Raw genomic sequence first — 27,185 nt, 5'->3', positions numbered from 1 at the left:
TCTTTCTTCTGATATATTGTTCTTTTAACTAAGAAGGATCATGCATCTTAAAGAGGTGGGTGGGAATGAAATACACAACTTCTTTACTCTTCCCCAAGCAAAGTCCAGCACTCTGTTCTCAAAGAGATTTTTCCAAACTCCCAGTGACCAATGACAAGTGTCCTGTGAACATGCAGTGATGCTCTGACTTCAATGAACAAGGCCAAGGAACATCTATTGTTGGAAAACATGCATTTCCCCTTCCTTCAGTTAGTTGGGGTGAGTTACAGCTTTTCATTTTGCCAGTTCATGATAACAGGATAACTGCCCTTTATCAGGATTGTTCTTCAGAGAGAGTGTGGTGCAAGGCCAAATCTGTGGACCAGCAGGAGAACACTTTCCTGGAAGGTGCTCCTGAAACCCTAACTTCAATTCCCAGTTCTGGGAAAATAAAAAAGAATCCTGGGGCTGGAGTGATGGCACAGTGGGTAGGGCATTTGCCTTGTACATGGCCAACGTGGGGTTGAATCCCGGCATCCCATATGGTTCCCCAAAGCTGCCAAGAGTAATTTCTGAGTGCAGAGCCAGGAGTAACTCCTGAGAACCACTGGGTGTAGATCCCAAACAACAACAAAACAAAGCAAAAGGGCCCGGAGATTTAGCACAGTGGCATTTGCCTTACAAGCAGCTGATTCCAGAACCTAAGGTGGTTGGTTCGAATCCCGGTGTCCCATATGGTCCCCTGTGCCTGCCAGGAGCAATTTCTGAGCAGATAGCCAGGAGTGACCCCTGAGCACCGCTGGGAGTGGGCCAAAACCAAACCAAAACAAAACAAAACAAAACAAAACAAAGGTATTACCAAAATAAAACAAAAACAAGAATTCTGACCCCCAAACAAAACTCATAGAGGGATGAAGCATTCACAAATCCCTGAAACTCAACAGCATAAAATGAGACAGCTTGTGTTCTCCAGACACAGAAATAACCAACAAGCAAGTGGAAAGATATTCATCATCAATCATAATGGAAGGGCAAAGATTGAGATAACACTCGGAGACCTGTGAGAATAGATGCTACCAGGTGCCAGCCAGGACCAAGTTACCGTAACCCTGTGTTCTAGTGGTGGGAATGACAGCCATGGAGAAAGGTTTGGCAGCTCTGTCAAAAAGTAAAGACAGACGTCTCTTATGATACAGCTACTTTGCATCTAGGAATGTAGCCAAAGAATTGGAATCAGAGTCTCAAAAGAAATTTCTGTAACCCTTCTTCAAAGTGGCACTATTCACCAGAGTCAAGAGGATAATATAGTGCCTAGGATACAAAAGCCACCCACAGAATAAGAGAAGTTATTCACCCAATACCATTAGACAAGAGGCTAATATATAAGAGGATAATATCTGAGACAGAACTTAACAAGAAAAAAACATCTAGGGGTTGGAACGGTGATGCAAGCAGTAAGGCGTCTAGACGCCTTGCCTGCGCTAGCCTAGGACGGACTGTGGTTCAATCCCTTGGCATCCCATATGGTTCCCCAAGCCAGAAGCGATTTCTGAGCCCATAGCCAGGAGTAACCTCTGAACACCACCTAGTGTGGCCCAAAACAACCACCACAACAACAAACCCAAACATCTAACCTCATCAAAAAATGGGGAGAAGAAATGAACAATTTCTCAGAGAAGAAATACAAATGCCCAAAAGGCACATGAAAAAATGTTCCACATCAGGGCAGAGAGATAGCATGGAGGTAAGGCTTTTGCCTCGCAGGCAAAAGGATGGTGGTTTGAACCCCGGCATCCCATATGGTCCCCCTAGCCTGCCAGGAGCAATTTCTGAGTGTAGAGCCAGTAGTAAACCCTGAGCACTGCTCGGTGTGACCCAAAAACCAAAAAAAAAAAAAAAAAAAAAAGTTCCACATCACTATCAGTGAGATGCAAATCTATGAGGTACCATCTCATGCCACAAGACAGGCACACATCACAAAGAACAAGAACAATCAGTGCTGGTGGGGATGTAGAGAGAAAGGAACTCTTATTCACTGCTAGTGGGAATGCCATCTAGTCTAGCTCTTATGGAAAACAATATTGAGATTCCTCAGAAAACTGGAAATTGAGCTCCCATATGATCTAGTTATACCACTCCTAGCGATACACACTAGGAACACAAAAAAATGCAATACAAAAATACCTCTTTCACACCTATATTCAAATTTTCCTATTCATTGATGGACATGGAAACTATTATGCTGAGTGAAATAAGTCAGAGGGAGAGAGAAACACACAAAATAGTCTCACTTACCTATAGGTTTTAAGAAAAATAAAAGACATTATTATAATAATGCCCAGAGATGAGGCCGCAAGGACTAGTTTGCAATATGAAGCTCACCTCAAGGAGGGGTGAGCGCAGTTAGAGAAATAATACACTAACAATACCAATACAATCTTAATGAGTGAGAGAAGTAGAATGCCTGTTTTGAATACAGGCAGGGGGTGTGGGAGGAGGAAGATGGGGAACATTGGTTGTGGGAATGTTGCACTGGTGAAGGGGGCTGTTCTTTTTGTGACTGAAACCCAAGTACAGTCATGTTCATAATCACAGTGTTTAAATAAAGATATTATTTAAAAAAAGAGATAGAAGCAACTTATGTGTATGTCATGCAGCTAAGGGAGAAGCAAAAGGTGACCATCTGCAAACCAGGCCAAAGTACTCAGTCTTAAAGAGCTAATTGTGGGCCCGGAGAGATAGCACAGCGGTGGTTGCCTTGCAAGCAGCCGATCTAGGACCAAAGGTGGTTGGTTCGAATCCCGGTGTCCCATATGGTCCCCCGTGCCTGCCAGGAGCTATTTCTGAGCAGACAGCCAGGAGTAACACCTGAGCACCGCCGGGTGTGGCCCAAAAACCCAACCCCCCCCCCCCCAAAAAAAAGAGCTAATTGTCCTCTATGCGATAGCATGGATGTTCCCAGTGGCTATTGTGTTAAGTGAAAGGTGCCAATCTTTAAAACACAAAGACTATAATGTGCCCATATACTTGATGTTCCTTGTTTCAGTTGAATCAGAGAAAGTCATAATGGGATCTATACATGACATGTTTTAAATGATGATTAGTGGTCAGTTGTTAGATTCTACCATGTTTCACCCAAAACAAAGATGATCCCCGGTTCCTTTGTATCTGTTTGTTTACAATGTGGTTTTACCCCAAAACAAATATTATCTTACATGTAAACCTGGGTGGGACTTGCTCAGTATAGACTGAATTATCTGTCCTTACTCTTTCCTTACTCCTCTACCTGGGATGCTCTGTGTACTCAATAAAAACGACAGTTCTGGAAGGTAACTTACCCTCCATATGAGATAGAAGATTGCTAGATTACATGTGTTTCACCCTCAGACTGGTTTTGGATTATTTTATGAATGACCATGCTTTAGACCTGGTCACCCAAGGCTGGAAATACAGCAGGTGGGGTGATTTTATAGTCAGTGGCTGATTCCATTCAGGGTACTGCATTCAGAACAAGGTTAGACCCTGAACATCATACCTGCTAGAGATGAAAAAAGATGTTCTAAGTCACCATCACTATTATTGCCATCGTCATCAGGAACCAAATAGGACTCAATGGTGCTGGGGTCACTCCCAGAGACACTATGCAACTGGAAGAGGTGCTGAAAGTTATGAGGGCTTTATTTAAGAATGTCTGGGGCATTGAAAAGTGTGCCACGCCGGAGAACAAACTGGGGACCTCTAGTCCATTGTGCCACCTTCTCAGGCCCTACAAACAGCTTATGAACTGGTGGGTGGAAGAGACAGTGGCACATGGTGTGAGGGGCCTTCATCCTGGGAAAACATCACCCACCACCAGAAAGGACCCCAGAAAGGAGCTAGAATGTGGGGTGCCTCCACCACTGTGCGTAACAATAACTCTGTCTCCCTTCAAACAAAGCATTGTTTCTGGTATGCCTAGTTGTGCTTTGATGATGGATTAGCTGGAAGGGACCAGTATAGAATACCTGGGGTACTTCATGCCCCACACTGGTCTTTCCTTCCTACTTCCTGGCTTCATTTTGCCAACAGATTTTCTGCATTTCCTGAACTGAGGCCCCTAAGATGTTCCTCTAGGGCCACAGGTAAAGACTGCCAATTGGGAACCATAACAGATTAGGAAGGAGTTGGAAGAATGCAGGCGCAGGTGCAGGCGCAGGTGGGGAAGGCAGGTATAAACAAGGTCACTGGAAGAGTCACTGCTGGAAACCATTGAAGACTGTTCATTCCTGAGCAGTACCCAGCTTGGGTGATGGTGTTTAAGTCATTAAAACTGTGCAATGGGAGCTCCTTGGGGGAACGGAGGAAATCTGAGAGAATGCCAGCAAAACTTTCCTTGCCCAGGACTAAGTCTCCAGACCTCGGTACTGCATTCACTTCCACTTTTGGCTCCATTATTCACACCCAAAGGCAGCATGGTTCCCGTGGAACAGTGAAAGAAACAGAGTGTGGAAAAGTGGGAGTCTAGCATCCAGGCTCCCTGCGGTCCTCAGAGGTCACATTACAGAGCCAGGCTTCTAGTCTCGACTCAGAGTGGGGTAACTCTTTTTCATGATCCTCAGTGCTAGATTCCTGATAGCCAAAGAGGAAGCCCAGTCTAAAACTTGACAGCTTCTGTCAGTCTAAGGCTCCCCACTGGGTGAGTGCTGTCTTTCTTGTGCACTAGGTAGAAGTTAAAGCCATGTGTGTACCCCGAGAAATGATTCCCTCTGTCTCCTTCTTCTTCTAAGTCAGCCAACAGTCTTAGGTTAGGTATGCTCAGTTGTTGTACCTTGGGTTCCAGAACAGTGGGTGATGGATACAGAAATACAGGGATGAATGAATGGATGAATAAAAAAATGCACAGGTGTTCTCTAAGGTCCTGCTCAGGCAACCAATGTTGGCATTATTTTCCAACTGCCTCTAGAATCTAAACTATTTGAGGGCTGGGTTGATGGCATGCCTTTATTTTGTGTAATCTGTGTCAATATACATCTTTGCTATGAGTGTTTCAAGTTGAGAAAAACTTGAATCCAATGGTATGAACTTGAACTCGTAGAAAGGGGCATTGTTTTTTGCCTCTGTGAAATACTATTAATATCCTCACTTAATATTCACTAACTGATCGACACTGAGCATAACATAAATATAGTCCTAGATCTCTGTAGGTGAACAGAAATTTCCCATAAAGTCAGTAAAAGTGTGCTTCTTACACAAACAATATTAACTATTTATTAATATTTCCTAGGAATGACTAAAATAATTGATCAATTTTTTCTAGAAGAATAAGGAATATATATGCTTTATATCTAACAGTCATACATTTACAATGCAAAAATACATCGAGGCTCAGGAGTCTGTCTATAGCTCCTTTCTTTGAAATGCTTTTTTTGAGAGAGAGAAAGATTAGTGATGATGAGGTTATGACTCATCCAAGCTGCTAATCAATTCAAATGTTTAACTGCCAACCTAGTCTACCAAAATGTTCCTTTCACTTACCATGGCACTGGTATGCCAAACACAGGCACAGTATGTGGGATAAATGCAGGTGTCTTGAGAACCAGGTTCATGGGTCCGAGAGGTGGGTGAGCTAAGTACACTCAGCACAACTTTGATTGACACTCAGGGGCTCTTATTTGTGGGATGCTTAGGAACTCTTTCTCTTTCCACAGGGGACCAGAACTAGGTTCTGAGCACCCAGCATGCACCGTGCTGCTCTGTTCCCTGGAAAAACATTCCACAAATGTTGACTCACTAATTTACTCTAATGAAAAAGCTGTAGGCAGTCTCAAGTCTGAGTAAGCGTGAATGTTAGAAAGGTCCCTCTAGACTTAGAATGCATTTTTCAATGTTCTGTCTGGAATAGGAGTATAAATAGAGCATTCAAGATGCTTTTGTGAGGCTACTTCTAAGATCAAACATTTTGGAAGATCCAAGCTCAAGTCTTCAAATTAAAATGACTCAAATGATATCCCCCAAGAGTACTGTTCTTCTAGCCAAGATGGAGTAAGATTGGTTAGATTAATCCTCGCAATGGGCACAACCAAAATGACTCAGAAAAATAAAAATTAAATGATAGTGTCTGAGACTTTATCAGCAAACAAAGGTTCTAGATAAACTTTTATGGTACTGGCTTACAAAGTATTTCTTAGAGATGAGTAATTCAAAAGCAGGCTTCATTAAAGATTAAAAAAAGGCCTCAGAAGAATGGGCATTCTCCATTCACTCCTGATCTAGGGAAGCCATCTACGAAACATCCAGGGTTGTCTATAACATCACCTGAAAGCAATCCTCTACCAGGGAAGACCTTACTGCTGCTCTGACATTGACCTACTCAAAAGAGACTTCCCTTAACACTGAGAAGACTTACAACAACAATGACCTTCTTACTGGACAGGGCTTTCTGCATTGCCCTTTAATTGTGAGGTGAAACGAGAGGATGCTCCACACCAGCCTGACTTTAATGTAGGATATGCAGATTCCAGGATCATTAATACAGAGACCTGATGCCAACAATAGAGACTGCGTGAAAAATAAAACTGTATTGGCACTACAGATAATGACTTGGATTGAACAAACTAGTTTGCCTGGAGCCTAGTGTTGGTCTTATGCCAGGAAACTTCAGGGGTAGGGTCTCCTTGTATTTAGGCCAAGGATTTTCCTTTCTATGTACCCCATATTTTGGTGGGCCTATGCAAACAATATTTGCCACTCTAACACCATTTTTACTGTGCTCCTTTGGGTCTAAACCTTAAAAAATAACACAAACTTTTGATGTTAACTTAAACTAATATACATGTGCATGAAAATGTAAAAAAAATACTATGCCTTTAATGTTTAAGGAGTCACATAAATTTCATGGTCTTAGATTGCTTTGTGTACTGCCAAGAAAAGTTATAATGTACTACAATCTGGGGCCTTGTGGACAAAGTAATTGTACATGGGTTCTGTTTTACTTTTCTTAATGTTCTTTGACTGTAAGTTCAAAATTTAGGCATCAGCAAGGGGATTTCGTCTGAGAACTCTGTTTATGGGTGATTGTCCTGCCACTGTAACTTTACCTTGTCCTCTTTCTTTGCATCATTGTTCTCATAATTAAAAATTAAAAATAAAAAAGTCACTTGATGGCTATTAAAATGGAAAATGGTTCTTCAAAAGTATTAAGAGAATAAGAAGACAAGCCAGAAATTGGGACAATATTGACAACTGACAATATTTAAAATATTTGACAATCATAGAGCTTATAAAGGGATAGAAACTAGAATACATGAAGAATATTCAAAATTCAGAAAACAAATGGTTTAATAATTGTAAATAAGCAAATAGGGATTACAGAGACAGTGCAGTGGGTAGAGTGTTTGCCTTGCGCATTTTGGTTCAGGTTTGATTCCTGGCACCCTATATAGTCCCCTGAGCACTGCCAGGAGTAATTCCTGAGTGCTGAGCCAAGAGCAATCCCTGAACATAGTCAGGTGTGGCCCCTAAAACAAGTAAAATAAAAAAATGAGCAAACAGCTTGAATAGACACTTTGGCAAAGGACATGCAGATAGTGGCTTTCATACATGAAAGGATCCTTAATTATTATAGCCAATGAAAAGCAGAGTGAGCTATTACCTGGGTCTCTGAAGACACAGAGAACTGAAGAGACTAGCAAGCAAAGGTAGGGCAGCTGTTTCAACTTCCACATACTTCAAGTGCATGTACAATATGTGGCCACCTCAGAAAACTGTCCATCTATCTCATACATGCCTATCCTGCAGGCATTCTGTTCCTTGAGATTTCCTCACATAAGAAAGCCAAATCCACACCAAGAGGTGTGCACAAATGCTCAGTGAAGCTCAGTGTTACTTAGTCCCTGATTTGGAGGAAAAAACCTGAATGCCCGGGGCCCAGAGAGATAGCACAGCAGCGTTTGCCTTGCAAGCAGCCGATCCAGGGCCAAAGGTGGTTGGTTCGAATCCCGGTGTCCCATATGGTCCCCCGTGCCTGCCAGGAGCTATTTCTGTGCAGACAGCCAGGAGGAACCCCTGAACAACACCGGGTGTGGCCCAAAAACCAAAAACCAAAAACCAAAAAAAAAAAAAAAAACCAACCCTGAATGCCCACCAACAGTCTCCTGGACTACCAGGGTGGGTAATAACTGGACACTCATGTGTTACTTGACAACAAAGACCATACTCTACTGATAAATGCAAACACATGGACCAGCCACAGCATACTTGTGATTAAGTGGAAGTCAGGCATTGAAGATGACATTTGTGTGATTCCATTTATATGAAGTTTTGGGATAGAGAAATCAGTCCTTAGTGCTAAAAAGCCATGGAGAAGGTAAGTGGGGAGCAGGGCCTGGTAATAAAGATTAAAAAATGCCACAAAAGAATTTTTGGGGTGCTCTTACCATAGAGCTAATAGAATGGGGGGCCTGGAAAAGTTTCTAGGTGGCTTTGTTCTATAGTGGGTATCATGGTAATATACACATGATATATCTCTCAAGTTGTATGTTTCAAGTATATTCATTTTTTCTGTATTTTGCCAGTTATGGCTGGATGGAAATAATCACTACAAAGACCATGATTTGCCTTGGGGGACCTGTGTACACAATCATTACTTTTAACAAAACCACTCAGCAACAATTCCTTGACTTCCTTCTATCTTGTGCCAAGTGTTCTGCTACATTCTGAAAGCTGAGTAAAGACAGTGTGATTCTAGGTGTGGCCTAGGTAGGTTTTACCACACTTCCTCCATGAAAGAAGGAAGGAAGACTTACAGAGAAGTAGAAGGGCATGCTTTAACTTGTCTTCATCCTCAATACATGGAGATTGCTTCCAAACAGAACATCTATTATCATATTTTGTGCTGCAACTATGGCATCATTTTAATCCAGCACTTGGACTGACCATGACTTTGAATGAATAAGTGATTTCATCAAGAACTACATAGGCCAAAAGATGTTAGGGTGTGAAGTGAATTCACCAAGAGCTACATGGGCCAGAAGATGTGTGCCCAGCTGAGTTTGATTCCTGGCATCACCTGGTCCTTAAAACACTGCCAGGCAAAGTCCTTGAGGCCTCCAAGCATTGCCAGAATGGCCTGGGTATCCTTTACACTCAATGCCTGAGCAGAGCATATCCATAGGCCTGTCTCTGCATTGAACTGCTGGCCAAGTTGGCTGAGAATTGCCAGAACTTAGAATTGCTGAGAACTTAGGTATCCTAAGTTCTGCTTGGGAACTTACTGAAAGGGGAAAAGAAATAACACAAATCCCCTATTCTGAGCTCTACTAATAAGGGCCTTTAATAGGACGAACAGCCCAAAGCAATTCAGTTCTTATTCTCATGTTCTCAGTTCTCAGTGTCCCAGTGTGAAGTGTGGGGAATATTATATGGTGTCACCCACAAAGTCTTGTTTATTCTGATCTCTTATTTCTACCATTTTCTTCTAGCAATCTCTGCTTGAAAAGCGACCCTTGAATCCAGCTTGTGAGGATTTGACTCTGAGTATGCAACAAGTTCTGAGGAAGTAGCAGGCAGGATGGTGCACAGACCCTTCTGTGGAAAACACAACAATGTGACATTCTTTCATCAACTCATCCCCAGAGAGATAACAGCCCACTGGCATAAACAAAATTCTAGAGTATGAGCCATTATTTCAGTAGGAAGACTACAAAAATAAAGAGTCTTCAAGCCTGTCAACATTTTTATTAATGACAGAAATAACTGAAATGATGCAAATCATATAGGCCAAATGTGTTCAATCCAGTTTCTAAAAGGAAGATTGGAAACCACACAAATACAAAAGGATGAAGTTGGCATGACCCTGATCAACTTTCTTTGAGCTGAGATCAGAGAAAGTGTTTGCAACAGGAAACAAGGGGGGGGGGGGCATGTTTTAAATGACAGAACAAAGCAAGTTTTCCAGATCCATTGTTTCGGGTCAACTGCTAACAGCTCCCTCTGTATCCCAACAAGCTTGGAATTTACTATTACACTAACACAAGTCCAGCAAGAGGCCCCTGATGAAGAATAATGAACACTGGATTCAGCACTTGGCAAAGACTGAGGTGATCCCTGCTGGCCCTGGCCCACAAATAATGTTTGGGGAAGGTCAGGTTATTAGCTACAGAGTTGTTGGAGATGGGACACTACTTTTGCACTGCTAATGCAAGCATTTCTACAACCAAACATTTCCTAAATTGCAAGCAGGGGAAACCTGATCAGGCTTACATGGCTAATATACCTACCTGGAGACCTTGTCTCTCCGTTATGGTGTGTTCAGTGTTCGGATCCTGCTCAGTGAAGGCACTAGCTGCACCTTCCAGCTTACCATATTGATGCCAGAACTGTGATCTGTGTTACTTAGACCATATTCAAGTGTGAGCCATTAGTGGTATGTGCTCATGTTAAAGGTGGTCTGTTCCAAAATAATGTGAAGGTACTCTACCCACTTCCCCCACTGGAAACTCTCTCCCTATTCTCCTGAAAGCCCCAGGGACTCTGTCTCAACTCACTTGTTTCACTGGATCCACAGTGCATACTGGTTGAGTGAATGGATCCCTACAGGTTCTACTCACATCATGCATGGAGTCCAGAAGTTTGGTCAGTTGGTAGAACCGCTGCCAGCTCTGCCCAGAATTGCTGGGGCATTTCGTCACCACCTTCCTCAGTTCTTTGATGTAATTTGTCCTCATTTCTTCAAACGCACTCTGGCATTTGAGGCCATCCTTTGGAACTGTGTTGAAGGAAACATGTAAATTCCCAGCATGTTGAAAACAATTTTAGAATCTTAGTCATGAAGGACCTAGAACATTGTGAGGCTCGTAGGCTCAAACTGGAGAGATTAATTAACTCTTAACTAATTGCACTGATGAATAAATATGGCAGGTACCTAAAAGGAAATTCTTATATAGACACATAAGCAAAATAAAAGCATTTTTGTGACTACACCCAGCAGTGATGAGGGATTCCTCCTGGCTCTATGCTCAGTGATCACTGCTTGTTGGCATGGCTCAGGATACCATATGCAGTGCCAGGTCAGCCTGACTTAAACCCAAGTCAGTCATGAGAAAGGCAAGTGTCTTCCCAACTGTAGTATCTCTCTGGCACCATTAATAGCACTTTGAGTATTTTTCTATACAGTTTGCATAAGGTACAGCTCCTTATTCTTGACATCAGTCTTCAAACATGGATGTTTCTCAATTCTTACATTATAGATGAGGAAAAGGAAGACAGAAGGTTTAAACCAAGGATATAATGTGAGCCTTTGGAATGCTATCAACTCAAGTCTCTTTCCAGAGGCTGCCTCTTTGCCCCGATTGCCTTATGGCCTCTCATAAAAGTATTTTCTGAACACAAACTTGTCAATACTTCAGAAGTAGGAAAATGGACTTTGATTTTCCAGGACAACTGGCAGAGCTACCACGTAAGCTAGGGCTAGAATTAGAATGCCACATCTTCAAATTCAAGTTCAAATATCAAAGACACTTGGAAACTGGCTGCCTACCAATGGGAGAATGTGCATGCTAAGATGCACTTTCCACCCTCTCTGTTCCAGGGCCACTGGCCTTGGTACACGGTCACATGATCTCACACATGGCCAGGGTGTGGGGGCGAGCACTGTTTTTTTTTTTTTTTTTAATGTGTGTGTGATGGTTATTAGCAGTGGGTGCACAATTCAAAGTACTATTTGCAGCCAGGCAAAAAGTGCAGGCCTGTGCTTTCTTCACGTATGCAGGGACTCCATCTTATATTGAATCCAAATATGCTTCTTTGGAGACTCTGGGACTCAGAATTTGGGAGTCAATTAAGTATTTCTTGGACCTGCTGGAAAGTGTAGCTTTCCTCCACGACACATGGCAATCACAGTTTGCCTTCTGAAAGGAGAAGCAAGCTCCAGGCCCCCATCTCAATAGCTACCTGCAGGCTTGATTTCTGGTGACAGCTGATACAGAGCTCGCTGAGAAAAAAAAATCATTCCAAACTCTATATTTAGAAGACCATGAGTGGATGACAATTCATCGGGAGATTATGAACATTTGGAGGCTGATGCTGCCCTTACTTGCTCATGTTAATCTCACAGCTGGCTGATTGGTCGGTCATGTCTTGGTTGGTCGGTTCACCCTTTGTGTGGTCAGTAACACTTTGAAAGGGGTGTGTGTGTCTGCATGTCTGTGTGTTCTGGTAGCCAGAAGATGCTGTTTCCAGAAAGAAAAAAAAAAACTGTCCCGAAAAGGGCTATCTGTGGATTCTCTCACCCACCAGCTTCAGGGGTTCTGTTCAGAACCTCCTTACCTCTGCTTTATTTCCCTTCAGGGAAATAAATTCCCACCAGCAACAACTTGGCCACCCCAGTATTGGTGGTTTCATATTGAGGGTTTGAAATTCAGATGAATTAAACGCCATCTACTCTATGCTTTTTTTCCTTTTGAAATCTAAAATCACCTCTCTTTAAAAAGCTATAAAACATACCTACCCAAGGCTGGTAAAATCCTGGATGTTACTAGTAAAACTATAGGCTGCCTTTCCCCTAGTTGTAATGTTAATTTCGAACTTTTAGAAAGAAATGAAAAGTACCCTTGGAGTCAATCATTTATCACAAAGTGAACAATTCTGATCTTCAAACTAAGCCACTTTTCTTCAGACTTACTTCAAAATGAGTGTGGAATTTTATGAAATGTTTTGCAGTCAACAAACCTTATTTTTCAATTTATTTAGGGCCATTACCCTGTACTTTGGGCCACATCCATAGACATACTCCTGGTTCTGTGCTCAGGGATCTTTCCTGGCTGGCTCAGGGGACCAAATATGGTACCGGTGATTGAACTTGGGTCAACAACATGCATGGCAAATGATAGTACCCATGGTACTATCCTATCACTCTAGCCTTAAAACTATTACACAGTCAACAACCTTATTTTTCATTTAGGTATAGGTATAGGCTAATACCCTATACCTAAAAGTAAAAATGGAAAAACATTTCACTCCCATATTCTGATAATCTCCTCTCATTGACCGGACTGTCCAAGATCTCACTGCTGTACTCTGAGAAATTCTCCATAGCATGACCTCATGTCAAATATCCCCATGTATGTTTGTTACATTGTGACTTGCAGTTAGGGCACTGATTTCCCAGCCAGTTTCTTTTTTTTTTTTTAAAGACACTGAAACAAACTCACAAATAAAAGAGAACTTAAGCAAACCCTCAATTTTTGGAGGCATGCCCAGATTTTCTGATTTACTTATTAAATGCAGCAGGGCATTTGGAAATCACCCAAAATCTAGGGGCTGGAGAAGAGCAAAGGGACCACAGGGCCGGAAGCTCATCTGTTTTCCTTCGGAAGCAGATGGCTCAGGAGGTCCTCTTGATGTCACTGCTCAAAACCATCCCCTATTCCAGCTATCAGGTGTGCCACTGAACATTCTCAACAACCAGAAACATGTTCATGCATCCTTCAGAGATGAGCAAAATAAGCTTATAACTAAAGCCTGTGGCTTCTATGATTCATGCATCGTTCATGTTTTGCTGCCCTATTCAATTTGCTTTCCTTGCTTCTACACACATCAGAATTCAAAAGTACTGAGCTGCTGGGAAACGTCATGAATTCATTCAGGCCACTTCAAACTGAGAGCAGAATTGACACGAATGAGCCGTATGACTTAGTGGTGGAGGATAATGCTCAAATTAAAGTTGTGAACGTTTGTCACAAATCAACATCATTTAGTGGTTTTTGTTTGTTTGCTTTGTTTTGGACCACACCAGACAATGCTCAGCTGTTACTCCTGCCTCTTTTACTCAGGAACCACTCCTGGAGGTGCTTGGAAGACCATATGGAATGCCAGGGTTGGCCACATGAAAGGAAAACATGCTACCTGTTGTATTATTTCTCCAGTGCCACATTAGCATTTCTTTTGAGGAGAAAAGTTCATAAATGTATTTAGGGCACTAAAAAGCATTTTGTTTGTTTTTGGGAGGGAGCATAGCTATCTGTGCTATGGGCTTATCCCTGGCTCTGTGCTCAGGGATCATTCCTGGATAGCTCAGGGGACTAAATATGGTAAAGTGATTGAACCTGAGTTAGCATTATGCATGGAAAATGCCCTACCTGTGGTTACCATCACTCTGGCCTTCAAAATAATTTTTAAAAATATTTTTTCTCGGGCTGGAGAGACAGCATAGCCATAGGGCATTTGCCTTGCATACAGCCAACCCCAGAGATGGTGATTTAATTTCCAGCATCCCATATGGTCCCCTGAACCTGCCAGGCATGATTACTGAACAAAGAGCTAGAAGTAACCCCTGAGCAACACTAGGTGTGACCCTAAAACAAACAAACAAAAATAATAACAAAAAAAATTTTCTGGGGAGGGGGAATAAATTTTTTTCTTTAGGTTTAAGGCAATAGTATTGTTTGGGATTTCTGCCCTGTATGCAGATGATCACCGTTCATTCTCACCATAAGGCTCCCTAAATCCTACCAGGAATGATTCTGAGTACAGAACCAGGAGTAAATACTGTGCAATGCAGAGGAAAAGAAAACTAACCAACTATGACATCATCGATTGTGTGTTCCACAATCTCCAGAGAGGGAGAGGGATCCCCATGGCCCCAATTTGGGTAGGACAAGAGATGCAAGTCCGGCAGCAATTCCGATGCAGGAAAAAAATCACACATGGTTGGGAAGGAATAGCAGGCCATAAACTCACACCACAAGCTGTTTACCCACAAGCCAGTTATTCCACTAGGTGGAACAATGAGCCAAGATGGCATCTTTCCCTCCAGACCTTTATTGGGAAAAAATAAAGCCCACCCCCAAGGGAGGGGAAAGAGCCAGATGAGGAGGCAATGGGGAAACATCTTTTGAACAAGTAAACCAAAGGAACCAATCAAAAGACATCTAATTAAAAGGCAATATGAAAACCAATCCAAAGGCCAGTTATTACAAAGAAAGAAAAAATAGCTAGTACCAACAACCAACCAATTTCCCCCCCCCTAACCAGAGTAACATCACTTGGGAAGGGAAATCAAATCAGCACGTTTCTGATGTTACATCCACCTGGGATAAACAGGAGCATAGCATTGGTTCTGGGGGTCCAGTGGATGATGTCTCAGGAAAGGAGTTTGTGTGAGGAGTGACCACCAGTGAGGTCTGTGGGAAAGAGGAGGGAGGTCCCGCCCCGCTAACAAAACTGATGACAATAAAACCGAAGGCCAAAAGCAACCTCAAAGATCTGGGCTGGCCAAACCAAACACAGCTGGGAAGGAATCCCTATGCCCCGCAGGGTCACAAGTCAGCTGCTCTTGGGGCATCCAGACACCTTTGCCCAACATGCTCTCTCCATCATGCCTGGGGACTTCCCAGCCTGATCTTAACATCCAAAATCCTGGGTGTGGCACTTTGGTTCTCTGCTTCAAGTCAGTGTTTCTTATAACCTAGGCTGGTGAGAATTCCACTTCTCAATGGGAGCAGCCAGCTCCAGCACCCCTGGTTTCTGCTCATCTCCCAGGCCTTGAGCACCCAAGACATGTCCCCAACAGTTTCATAGGAAGTCTTGGCTTCCTCTGAGCCTCAATTCTCTCTTTGCTGGTCTTTCTCCTTTCTTTTCCTCACAACCTAGTCTACTGCCAGACATATCTCCACAAAACCATAAAACTGGCATTGGGCATGTCCCCAAGTGCCTTCAGTGGGTCCCCTAACCAAGGCCATATGTCCGTGGCAGAATGACAAAGTATTCTGGTTCCCTCTCCATCCCAACCTTATTCCCACACCTCTTGACCCGAGAGTAGCTGGTGCAATTTTGAAAAGTTAAATGGACTTACAAGTAAAATAAGAATAAAGAAACTTAGGAACCAGAGAAACTACATAAGGTGCTTGCTTTGCCTGGCTTGTGACTGACCGAGTTCAAATCCCATGCAACACATACTGGTTCCCAAAAGAACCACTAGGTTCATTCCTGAGCACAAAGTTAGGAATAACCCTCAAGCACAGTGGGGTAAACAAAAGTGAAAAATAAAAAAAACTAAAGAGGAGGCTCATAAGCCTTTTGGACTGCCTAGCTGGCAGCTTGGCTGGCCACTTGTCCACACTTGCTCACACTATGTTCAACAGGAGCATATTATTTCCAACATTTGCTCATCCCCTGCTAAGTTCTCCAAGAATCTGCCTCCCCATTTTCACTCCCACAAGAAAACATGGTCTTCCCTCTCCTGAATCACTGGACATGTTCTATCTCTATCCTAAAGCATGTCTAGATCATGGAGCGGAGGCATCTTTGAACTTCTGTAACAGTCTGTGCCCCATTCACCCTTGCAGCTATTGACTTGACCAGCTCTTACCCTATAACAGACACTTAATAAAATACTGTGGTTGCATGGGTGAAGCAAGGAGGGAAGGCCCATCATTAACCCAAACTCTGAAAGAAACTCGATACACAAAGCACCAAAGCCTTCCACCCACCAGATCCATTTTTTTTAAATACAACAACTCCCCAACCACTATCAGCAGATGAGCCTCCTTAAGATATGACAAGAGCAAAAAATAAAAACTGAATGCCTGGCTGGACACCCACTTACTTGTGCTTAGCAGCAGCAAGACTTTCATAACTGTGTATTCTTCAAACGTGAGCTGCAGGCGGACAAACTGAAGGCTAATTTGGTGCATCCCCTGGCAGAGTTCATACATGGCCGACTGATGCATCTTCTCTCTGAGGAGAGAAAGAAAACAGTGGCTGAGAAGGCCAGGTCAGCTCCCACCTCAGCTGGGCAGCCCTAGGCACCTTAATAAGATGCCTGAGTCTGAATTTTCCTTCTTGGCTTTACTCCATAACAGATGCATATTTTGAAGACTAGTTAGAGACCTTTCACCATGGCTGACAAATTGCTTAGACCAATGGTTCTAGGCCATTTTCTTGTCAGGAACGTGCTCAAAGTACTGAAACCAAGTTCCCCTCACTCTTTTGGCCAATGTATTTTGTACTCTTTTGTTACTATTGTTTTTAATGATAGAATTGGTGACAGGATACAATAGATTTTATGTTTCAGGCCTTGACATACAATAATATTTCCCAAAGCACCCACCACCAAAATGTCCAAGTCCTTCCGCTATCTCTTCATCCACTCTGGGCCAATGTTTTAATCACTGTATGTATGTATGTATGTATGTATGTATGTATGTATGTATGTATGTATGTATGTATGTTATTGTGCCAGGGCAAGAATAATTCCAGTGGGATGTGTGTATTATAATGGAATCATCCACAAAGCAGAGCTCCTGCTCGATTCCTTCTCACTCAGAGGTTACGAGCGCTCCCTACAAACTCAGGCTGGCCTCCACCAATCTTACTTCCATGGGGCCAAGATTTGTAGCTGTGTTTTTAGAAAGGAAAATGTGAGTACTATCCTAAAGAGGAGAAGCCCTGCTGGGACAAATCTCTCCAACAGAGACAGTGAGTGGTAGGGGGTGCAGGATGGATATAATTCTACTCCCACTACCAACCAGTCCTCTCCCTCCACCAAATCCAAATGGGTCCATCACAACCCATGGTTATGCCAAACAAGGCATCATTTTCTTGTTCTGGGAATTCAGCACAGCCTCATCTGCTTTTATGTTCCTGACTAGCAATAGATACAGCTCAACCTATCTGATAAGGGTCCGTAAGGTATTCCACCTTCCCCTCATCAGAGTGTAATAAATGAGACTCTGAGTAAGCAACTAGAATGGACTTCAGCAAGGCCACAGGACCAGAAGAGTCTAGTTGATAGACATGTTCATAGGCAAACGGGTATGTGTGAAAACAACTTTGTGTCACCTCCTTCTGCCTGGGCCACTTCCTCTCTGCTTGCAGAAGTCACCCTCATCTCTGGAAGCTATATATGGCAAAATCAACCCTAAAATGCTTTGTTCTGCATCATTCTTCTGTTCTTTCTCTCCGCTAAGAAGCTGGGAGTTTTTCTGAAATAAGGAAATATTTTCAAAACATATAGGCACACATACATACAGAGAAAAATAAAAGTCTATGAATAAATTGTTCAGGAATAACAATGAAAACAGATGCTAATATTTGGGCAATTTTTCCTTCCCTTTATGCTCTTTAATCTTGAGGGTACCCAGGGCTAGTTTCCTACTCAGTTTCCTTTCCTTTTCTTCATCCAAAGAAGGAGCCGCCTGCTGGGATTTCCCTTTCTTAGCAGTGGTATGCAGAGTAGCTCACTCAGTAGCTGTAACAAAGGACACACAGATGGCTTTTCTCATGTGAACGTGCCATGGATTACCCACATTCTCCTACCATGCGAAGATGGGTCCATGTTCGCACAGGTAACTACATGTGTTCTCACGCGGTGCTGTCATTGCTGGACTATGACACTGTTTACTGAGCCAGTGCCCTCTTAATGGACACATACTGGGCTGGTTACTCTTTATGGCTTCCACAAACGATGCCCAGAGAACACCCCCGCACAGTAATTTCACTAGGGCAGGGAAGGAAAGCAGAAGAGTAGGAGATTTGTGAGCATCTGCTGCTGTTGCCCCTGTCAGAGCCTCCATGCCACACCCTTGCCAATACTTGACAGGAGCCAATGAGCATGTGATCACTCTGAGCTGGGTTGAAAGGGAAGCCCGATTTTGCTGTTTTTTTTTTCTTGCATTTTTATTACTGCCAGTTGAAAGAACATTTCTTCAACGTGCCCTCTCCCAAATGTTTACTAACCATTTGAGGTTCTGTTAGAGATATTTGTCTCTTCAGAGCATTAGCAATTTTTACTATATATTTTTCTATCCCCCTTCTACCGCTAAAAAGCAGTGACAGATGCTTACTCCTAATGATATATATATATATATATATATATATATATATTGCATTTAAAGTTTGGTCTGATATTAGTATTCCTTCCCCCTCCCTTCTCATCCTTCTTCTGTTCCCTCTTTAGAATTTGTCTTTTATACCGTTCCTAATTGTTGAGTTCCAAACTTCCCACATAATTATATTCCACACATGTCTCTTATAAACAGCAAAAAAAAAAAAAAAGCTGGATTCAAAATGGAGAATCACTTTATTTGAACAGCTCACTTTAATCTGTTTTCATTTATCATGATTACTGATACATTTGGATTTTTTCCAACCATTTAAATTTTCTCCCTTTCATTCCTTCAACTTTTCCTCCTTTCATTTGATTGTGGCAACCTTAAAAAAAACAAAACCCATTCTTTGCTCCTCTGCTGGACTGAGAAGGTTTATATTCCATTTTCCTCTTTAAATAATAAAAGACTCACAAAGAATATCTAAAAACCATCTAGGTTTCCTACTTTAAAGTACTTTTTTATAGTTTCCTAAATTATGCTCAATTATATCTGCAAATACTTAAAATTTGTTGTTTTTGTTTTGGGCAGACAGGACTTTTACCTGGCAGTACTCATGGGTCACCTGGGGGACCATATATAGTGCTGGAGATGGAAATGGGATCCTGCTGTGGGCAAGGCAATCTTAATTCCTGTACTCTCTCTCTAGACCTAATCTATACATTTTTTTTGTTTTTGGGATCACACCTGGTGGTGCTCAGGGGTAATTCCTGGTGGTGTTTGGGAGGCCAAACCCAGGTCGGCCACATGCAGGGCAAACACACTACTTGCTGTGCTATTGCTCTGGTCCTGTCCATACTTTTAACATGTTTACTTTAGTGTTTACTTCCAGATCCTTTTATGTGGGAGCATACCTGGTGGTACTGGGAGGTGGGGGGACTGTAGAACTGTGGATTAAATTGAGAGCATCAAGCATGCAAGGTATCTCTCAACTCCTAAAAGCACATCCCAAGCCTCAGTTTTTGCTATTTTTCAGTTTTCTTTTTTCTTTTCTTTTCTTTTTTCTTTTCTTCCTCCCTCCCTCCCTCCTTTCTTTCTCTCTTTCTCTCTCTCTCTCTTTCTTTCTTTCTTTCTTTCTTTCTTTCTTTCTTTCTTTCTTTCTTTCTCTCTCTCTTTCTTTCTCTCTCTCTCTCTCTTTCTTTCTTTCTTTCTTTCTTTCTTTCTTTCTTTCTTTCTTTCTTTCTTTCTTTCTTTCTTTCTCTCTCTCTTTCTCTCTCTCTCTTTCTCTCTCTCTCTTTCTCTCTCTCTCTTTCTTTCTCTCTTTCTTTCTCTCTTTCTCCTTCCTTCCTTCCTTCCTTCCTTCCTTCCTTCCTTCCTTCCTTCCTTCCTTCCTTCCTTCCTTCCTTCCTTCCTTCCTTCCTTCCTTCCTTCCTTCCTTCCTTCCTTCCTTCCTTCCTTCCTTCCTTCCTTCCTTCCTTCCTTCCTTCCTTCCTTCCTTCCTTCCTTCCTTCCTTCCTTTCTTTCTTTCTTTCTTGGCTTTTGGGTCACACCTGGCAGCACTCAGGGGTTACTCCTGGCTCTACACTCAGAAATTGCTCTTGGTAGGCTCAGGGGACCATATGGGATGCCAGATTTGAACTACCATCCTTCTGCATGCAAAGCAAATGCCCTACCTCCATGCTCTCTCTCAGACCCCCATTTTCACAGGTTTTTATAATGCTAATGTTCTTCAGTGTGAGGGGCCAGCGAGGTGGCACTAGAGGTAAGGTGTCTGCCTTGCAAGTGCTAGCCAAGGAAGGACCGAAGTTTGATCCCCCTGGTGTCCCATATGGTCCCCCCAAGCCAGGGGCAATTTCTGAGTGCTTAGCCAGGAGTAACCCCTGAGCATCAAACAGGTGTGACCCCCCCAAAAAACAAACAAAAAAATTCTTCAGTGTGAGCAAAAGAATGGCTGGCATTTCTCCTTTTGGTTTTTGGGGCTACACCCAGTGATGCTCAGGAATCACTTCTGGCTCTGTATTTGGAGACCTTTGAGGGCTGGGGATTGAACTCAGCTCTCTTGCAATGCTCTGCAAATGGTCAGCCCATTGTGCTCTTTCTCTGACCCTAACACATATTGCCTGGATGTCAATTATCTCCTGGGTGAGTGCCAGCAACTGGTGAAAGGGATTACCTATTTAGGAAGTTTTAGCCTCGATAACTAGCTGGATTATAAGGATCACACTTCTTCTGGAAGTGTTTGTTCTAATTTCTTGGCTTGCATACTTGGGTGAAACTCATGTAGTTTCAGTTACATTTGGATGCTTGCTGCATCCTGCTAATCTTGACATTGGATGGGTGAGAGGGAATGTCCTTATTCCTGGGCAATATTAGTAGAACCTGCTTGGCTGATTAATGAGCTCCCAGTGCCTCTCAGTCCAGCAGGACACTCGACAACTTCTGATTCTCTTGTTGTTTGTTTTCTATTGCCCACCCATAAGACATCAGTACAGAGTAAGCTTGTAGGCCAACTGGGGCTTTTGTTCACACTGAAAACCCTCTAGCTGTAATTTTTCTGTGCTTGCACCTTTTTCTTCCTTTTCCTTTTGAGCTTGGCTATGTATTTAAATAACATTTTCCCCCTAAATGCAGATTTTTTTATGTTTAGAGTAAAAATTAAAAAAAAAAGGGCTCGATTTAGTTCCACTATTCTCAGTGCCAACCAGAATTCACAGCTGATTTACTTAGGGGAATGGCAAATAGTATAGGATGACATAGCCTGAATGTTGGTCTTTATAGATATTTCCTGAGTGAGTAAAAGACAGAAAAAAAAGAAAAAAAAAGAAGAAGAATCCATACAAACAATCAAAGGAACTGAGAACACAGATGTGCTTTGTAGGAGACAATGTTCAAGACAGAGAGATGGCACTGGGACATTCATGAAATCTCTTACAGTAAAAATGTAGTTTTAGATGCAGAGTGTGAAAAATAGATTGCAAATTGAGGTGTATGTGTAACTTAACGCAGCATATACCTGCTTCTTGAACCTATGAGGAAAAGTTCGTCTCAGCAGGGTCTGCAGATTGTGAGTGTAATAGTGTGACTCAGACAAAGTGTGAGTCTGCCATGGGCGTGCTTCTGAGATACAGCTTGAGACATGCACATGGGATGGTGATAATAGTAATGCAATCCATGCAAGGGTGGAGGAACAACTCCATAGGACCATGAGGGGAGGCAGGATTTAATATGATTTTTAAGACCTAGTGATCCTGCTTCTGGGTATTTACTTGATGACTAGCAAGTGCATCTGTTTCAAGAGACAAGGTCCTGCCCACTCATTCTTCCCAACAGTTACAAGTTGGGAAGCCACCCAGGTATCTGAACTTGACAACAGATGATGAAATCTTGCCAAACTATGCAGCTCCAGGAGAGTGGATGTCTTGTGCTTTCCAAGAAATGCAATGGGCCTCCGTACAGGCACACTCTGAGATCCAGATGAGTCTGATGGAAAAGAGATCTCATTCAATCACACAAGACAAGCAACAATCACGTAAGCAAAATAGGACAACGGAAACTTTCAGGTTTTAAGACGGAACTGTGGGTTTCCAAAATGCAGAGGAGAACCAGGTGGGGCCTATGGGATAAAAGACTACAGAGGCACTCCTGAAACACAGCTTTTGATAAAAATAATAAACAAAAAACAAAAAGCCCAAGTACTATTAGATAAAACAATAACAACCACAAACTAACTCAATCACTCTTTCCTGTTCCACCCACTTGTCTCTTTCCAATGTTTTCTCTCTCTGATACAATATAGAGAAAGTTCTTGAGACATCCATGATTGACTTTGTTGAAACAAACCCAGGATGGGCTGGAGTGATAGCACAGCAGTATGCCTTGCATGCTGCCAACCCAGCATGGTTGGGTCCTGGTTCGATTCCTGGCATCCCATATGGTCCCTCAGAGCATACCAGGGTTGATTTCTGAGTGTTGAGTCAGGAATATTCCCTGAGCAGTGTGACCTACCCCCTAACCCCCCCCAAAAGAAACAAATGCAGGAGAGAACTGAAATAATCATCTGGCTTTCCAAGAAAGATTCCATCTTTAATGGGATGTACCAAGGGAGGGCAGTGAATCCAGGGTAAAGTGAGAGAGTTAGAATAAGCAAATAACCTGCCAGAGATTTGTCAGCAGTGAACATCACCCACAGATTAAAGGTTTGAGAGAGCCTTCAGGATATTAAGAATATGTAATGCCCCTCTGAAAGTGACTTTTGTTTTTGGGCACGAAGAGAATCTTATTCCCATTGTTTGCATAGAGCCAACTCTAGTTCAATCATTGGCACTGCATGGTCCCTCAAGTACTACCAGGAGTGACCCCTAAGCACAGGGCAAGAACAACCCCTAATCACCACTGGGTGAGGACCAACCTTATTCCCCTTTCTGCCTATAGTGGAAAAAACAGCAGGATATAAATGAAGCTGGAATCACTTCTAAATTGAACCAGTATTGGACCTAATGATAACTGAGAAGCAGTGATCTCCAAGGACAGGGCCCTGGATCCAATTTAAATATGCTTTCACCTCCAGGAACAAATTCTACTTCTGGATAAACAAACTCAGTTCCTGCAAGAGAGACAGTACAGGGGTTGGCATGCTTGCCTTATATTCTGTCAACCAATGTTTGTTCCGCAGTATACCATATGGTTTCCCCAATCCTTACCAAGAGGGATTCCTGAGCACAGAACTGGTGTAAGCTCTAAGCACCACTGGGCATGGTCCCCAAACAAAACAAACAATAATCAACAAAATAAGATTAAACACCTCCCAGTCTCAATTCTAAATACTTAGGGTTCTAATTTTTAAATACTTTGGACTCTAAATTCTAAATATTTTGGATTAAAATACAGGAGAATGGTAGTTCTAGAGAAGTCTTAAAGAAACAGTGTAGGGTTGGGAGAGGGTTGTAAACTTGTTATTTTCTCAAAGTAGGAAACCAATTTTATTCCTCACTTCATCTGTGAGAACATCCATTATCCTAAACTACAGCCATACGATCATTTGGAAACAGTTTTTAAAACATTCAATTAAATAATTTACTACCTCCAAACCCAATTTGCTTGGCAAGAAAGTAAAAAAAAATCAAGGAGTTAGAAAATATTTTTATTTCTAGCTCTTGAGAAAGTTGGGCATTGGAAATGTCATTTATTTACATAGAGTGGGAATGAGGAAATTCCCCATGAAATCAAGAGGGAGAATGGCATTTCTAACTTAAAGATTTTTTTGGTAGTTTCCTGCCTTAAATTTAGTAGCCAAACAATCTGAAAACACTTTTCTATCTATAAGACCTTCTTGGCATCCTTAGACATTACAATGGTGTGAAAATTTTAAAAAATAGTAGAACTCAGAGAGATAGCACAGCGGTGTTTGCCTTGCAAGCAGCCGATCCAGGACCAAAGGTGGTTGGTTCGAATCCCGGTGTCCCATATGGTCCCCCGTGCCTGCCAGGAGCTATTTCTGAGCAGACAGCCAGGAGTAACCCCTGAGCACTGCTGGGTGTGGCCCAAACCCCCCCCCCCAAATAGTAGAACTACATATGGTGCAACAAATCCATGCCTAACACATGAGAGCACAAAAGGATGAGTCCCCAAAGCTATATAAACCTATGTTCACTGCAATGCTACTTACAATAACCAATTCTGGGAGTGTCAATGACAACCAGTGTCAATGACAGATGAGTGGATAAAAAATGTGTGGTATGTAGAAATGAAGGAATACTACTCTCAAGTTAGCTGCTGAGGATGACATCTGTCTCTGGTGCTCATGGTCCTTATAAAAGAATGCACATGGTGAGGTGTAGATCAGGGCCAGTGTGTCTGCTTTGCATGAGTGAGCCTGCAAGTTTGATGCCTGTGCCCAGGCCTGTTCTGAATCTGCATCTCCAGCAGTGACAAAAAGTGAACCCAGTGTCATAACTGTGTGAATTATGGAATAAGCCATCAAGGCTGGGAGCCCTTAACATCATGACAGTAACAATGAAGGGACAGGACAAGAGACACTGATCTTCCAATCTTGGTCCAGAAGAAACCTTGTTTCTGGGAAAAACAACAGCTTCCACAAAAAGACTCTCTGGGGGCCAAAGTGATAGCACAATGGGTAGGGTGTTTGCCTCTCAAGCCTCGAACCCGGTTTGATCTCTGGCATCCCATATGGTATACCCCAAGCCTGCCAGAAGTGATTCCTGAGAGCAAAGCAAGGAGTAACCCCTGAGCACCACTGAGTGTGGCACCAAAACCAAAACCAAACAAAAAGAAGTGAGAAGTGAAACCAGGGCCTCAAAGTGGCATCTACATGCCAGGTTCAGTGCAGCCCCATCCACGAGTCCAAGAGCACTGAGAAGGTGAGCACATGAATAGCAAATGCTGTTCACACACACCTGGAATAGTCTATGCAGGAAGGACACTGTGACATGTGCTACAATCTTGAAAACAAGAGGACTCAACATTATGAAAGGACAGGTGCAGTGTGAATCCACTTAGAGAAGATATCTGTGGCACCCAGACTCACAAGACAAAAAATAAGAGGATTGTTCCAGGGGCTGGCACTGGAGGGTGGAGTGAAGCCTTGTCTACACAATAACACAAATGCATTTAGAATACTAATGTGAAATACGGTTAAGATGGCAAATGTTGGGGCAAGAGAGATAGTACAGCAGGGAGGGTGCTTGACTTGCATTCATTTGACCTGGGTTTGATCCCCAGCATCCCATTTGGTTCTCTGAACACTGCCAGGAGTAATTCCTGAGTGCAGAGCAAGAAGTAATCCTAAATCTTGCAGGGTGTGCCCCCCAAAAAGATGGAAAATGTTTAATTATGGTATTTCATCAAAATTAACAATTATTTTTCTAATAGAGTATTTTTGCCAATCAAGACTTTACCCCTACAATGTTTGTTTGCTGGAGATGAGAAAACAGATCTGTGTTCATCTGACAACTTCTGTTGAAGGTCAGGATTTTTATTCATCCTTCTTTAAAATAAATAAAATCTCATTTCCCCCTGCTCTCTTGCTGCTTGCCTTTTGGTGTGTTTTGCTGGACTTCGATTCTCGCTGTTTGAGTGCTTTTATAGATGATAGTGCCAACACTTTCTGAAGGCAGGAAGAGTAAAAAATTCTTTAATAGCTGTTACTCTAAAGAGTCACTCAGAAACATTCTCTCAAAGGCCTGTGTTGTAATTTTGGGATCTGAAGGGGAAGTACAATTACTTTGATCACTCCTTTTCTTTAAAAAACTCACATTTAATAAGTGTAATTCTTAAACTTTGGGGAGTTTTATAGAGGCCAGAGCACAGGAGACACCTAAATCCTTCACCTCTAAAGTCCTATGAACGATGCAAGGAATTAAGCTGCTTTGGCAATACTGAACTAAATGTACCTTTGTCCCCTGAACTTATCTTTGAGGTAGGTAAGACACCACTATTTTACTTAGTAAGCAGCTATTTTACAAGGAACATTAAGAAAACTTTAGACTAATTCACATTAGCTTTGAATTATAAAAAGGCAAATTTGATCTTTTTTTTGGGGGGGGGGGCAACAGGGAGCCACACTCAGCAGTACACAAAGCTTACTCATGGTTCTGTGCTTAATGAGTTAGAGGGGATTGAACCTGCATGCAAGGAAAAAACTATCAGCTGCCTATTCTATCTCTCTGGTGTCAACTTTTATTTCTTTGAAAGTCTGAGTTCTTTTATTAGATAATAAAGTGCTACTAAGAACAGAAAAGTCATCACAATTTCAAATGTTTTGAGTGTTGCTTCAAATACAGACAAAACAAAGCAACTTTCTCTTAGGACTGGACTTGCTTACACCAGTAACATTACAAGAAGAGTCTTCTTAATAAAATGTTCGTGGATGGATGGTACAACTTACAAGAACTGTTTCTAGGGGTGTGTGCAAATGCATGTGTGTTACATTGTTAGAATGCATGCAGCATGTCAATCTTACAACAGAGAATAAACAACTAGAGAGGGTCATGTACAACATCCATACAACATCACTGCCCATCTTGCAAGGTCAAACCATACAAATGACACTGCAAACTGCATCATTATGTCTGAATAAAGTGATCATCTTTGCTACATGGACAATGTAACAGATGGTCCCTGTCTCAGGCTTGTTATGTTCCTGAAAAACAAAAGAACATGCAGAAAAGGATTTTATCTCAAACCTCACTTAAATAAAAATGACCTCAACTCAAGCATTCAAATTATTCCAGTGGATGATTTTTAATTTGTTTTTCAGACCAGGTTTTTCCTTAGCTGACAAAAAAGATTAATCTGTATGGCCCCTGCTAATTGTCATTTTCATGTTGGTTCATTTTCATAGACGGTACATCATTTAGTTACAGTCAAGGCAGAGCCCAGATTGCT

The 27,185-nt window shown here is 42.2% G+C and overlaps 1 protein-coding gene across 4 annotated transcripts in view; it reads right to left on the bottom strand.

The window, feature by feature from the left end:
* NR3C2 (nuclear receptor subfamily 3 group C member 2) overlaps positions 1 to 27,185 on the bottom strand; it is a 343,986-nt gene that overhangs the window by 18,392 nt on the left and 298,409 nt on the right. For all 4 annotated transcript variants that reach the window (XM_049770010.1, XM_049770009.1, XM_049770008.1 and 1 more), the window contains exons 7-8: positions 16,562 to 16,692; positions 10,566 to 10,723 (exon numbers count right to left, since the gene is read on the bottom strand). In XM_049770010.1, coding sequence (XP_049625967.1) covers positions 10,566 to 10,723; positions 16,562 to 16,692 — 289 coding nt within the window. The remainder of the gene's footprint in view (positions 1 to 10,565; positions 10,724 to 16,561; positions 16,693 to 27,185) is intronic.

This window comes from Suncus etruscus, chromosome 3 (genome assembly GCF_024139225.1).
Source record: "Suncus etruscus isolate mSunEtr1 chromosome 3, mSunEtr1.pri.cur, whole genome shotgun sequence".
In the NCBI taxonomy this organism is placed as follows: domain Eukaryota; kingdom Metazoa; phylum Chordata; class Mammalia; order Eulipotyphla; family Soricidae; genus Suncus; species Suncus etruscus.
This window is presented reverse-complemented; position numbering and strand designations above follow the sequence as displayed.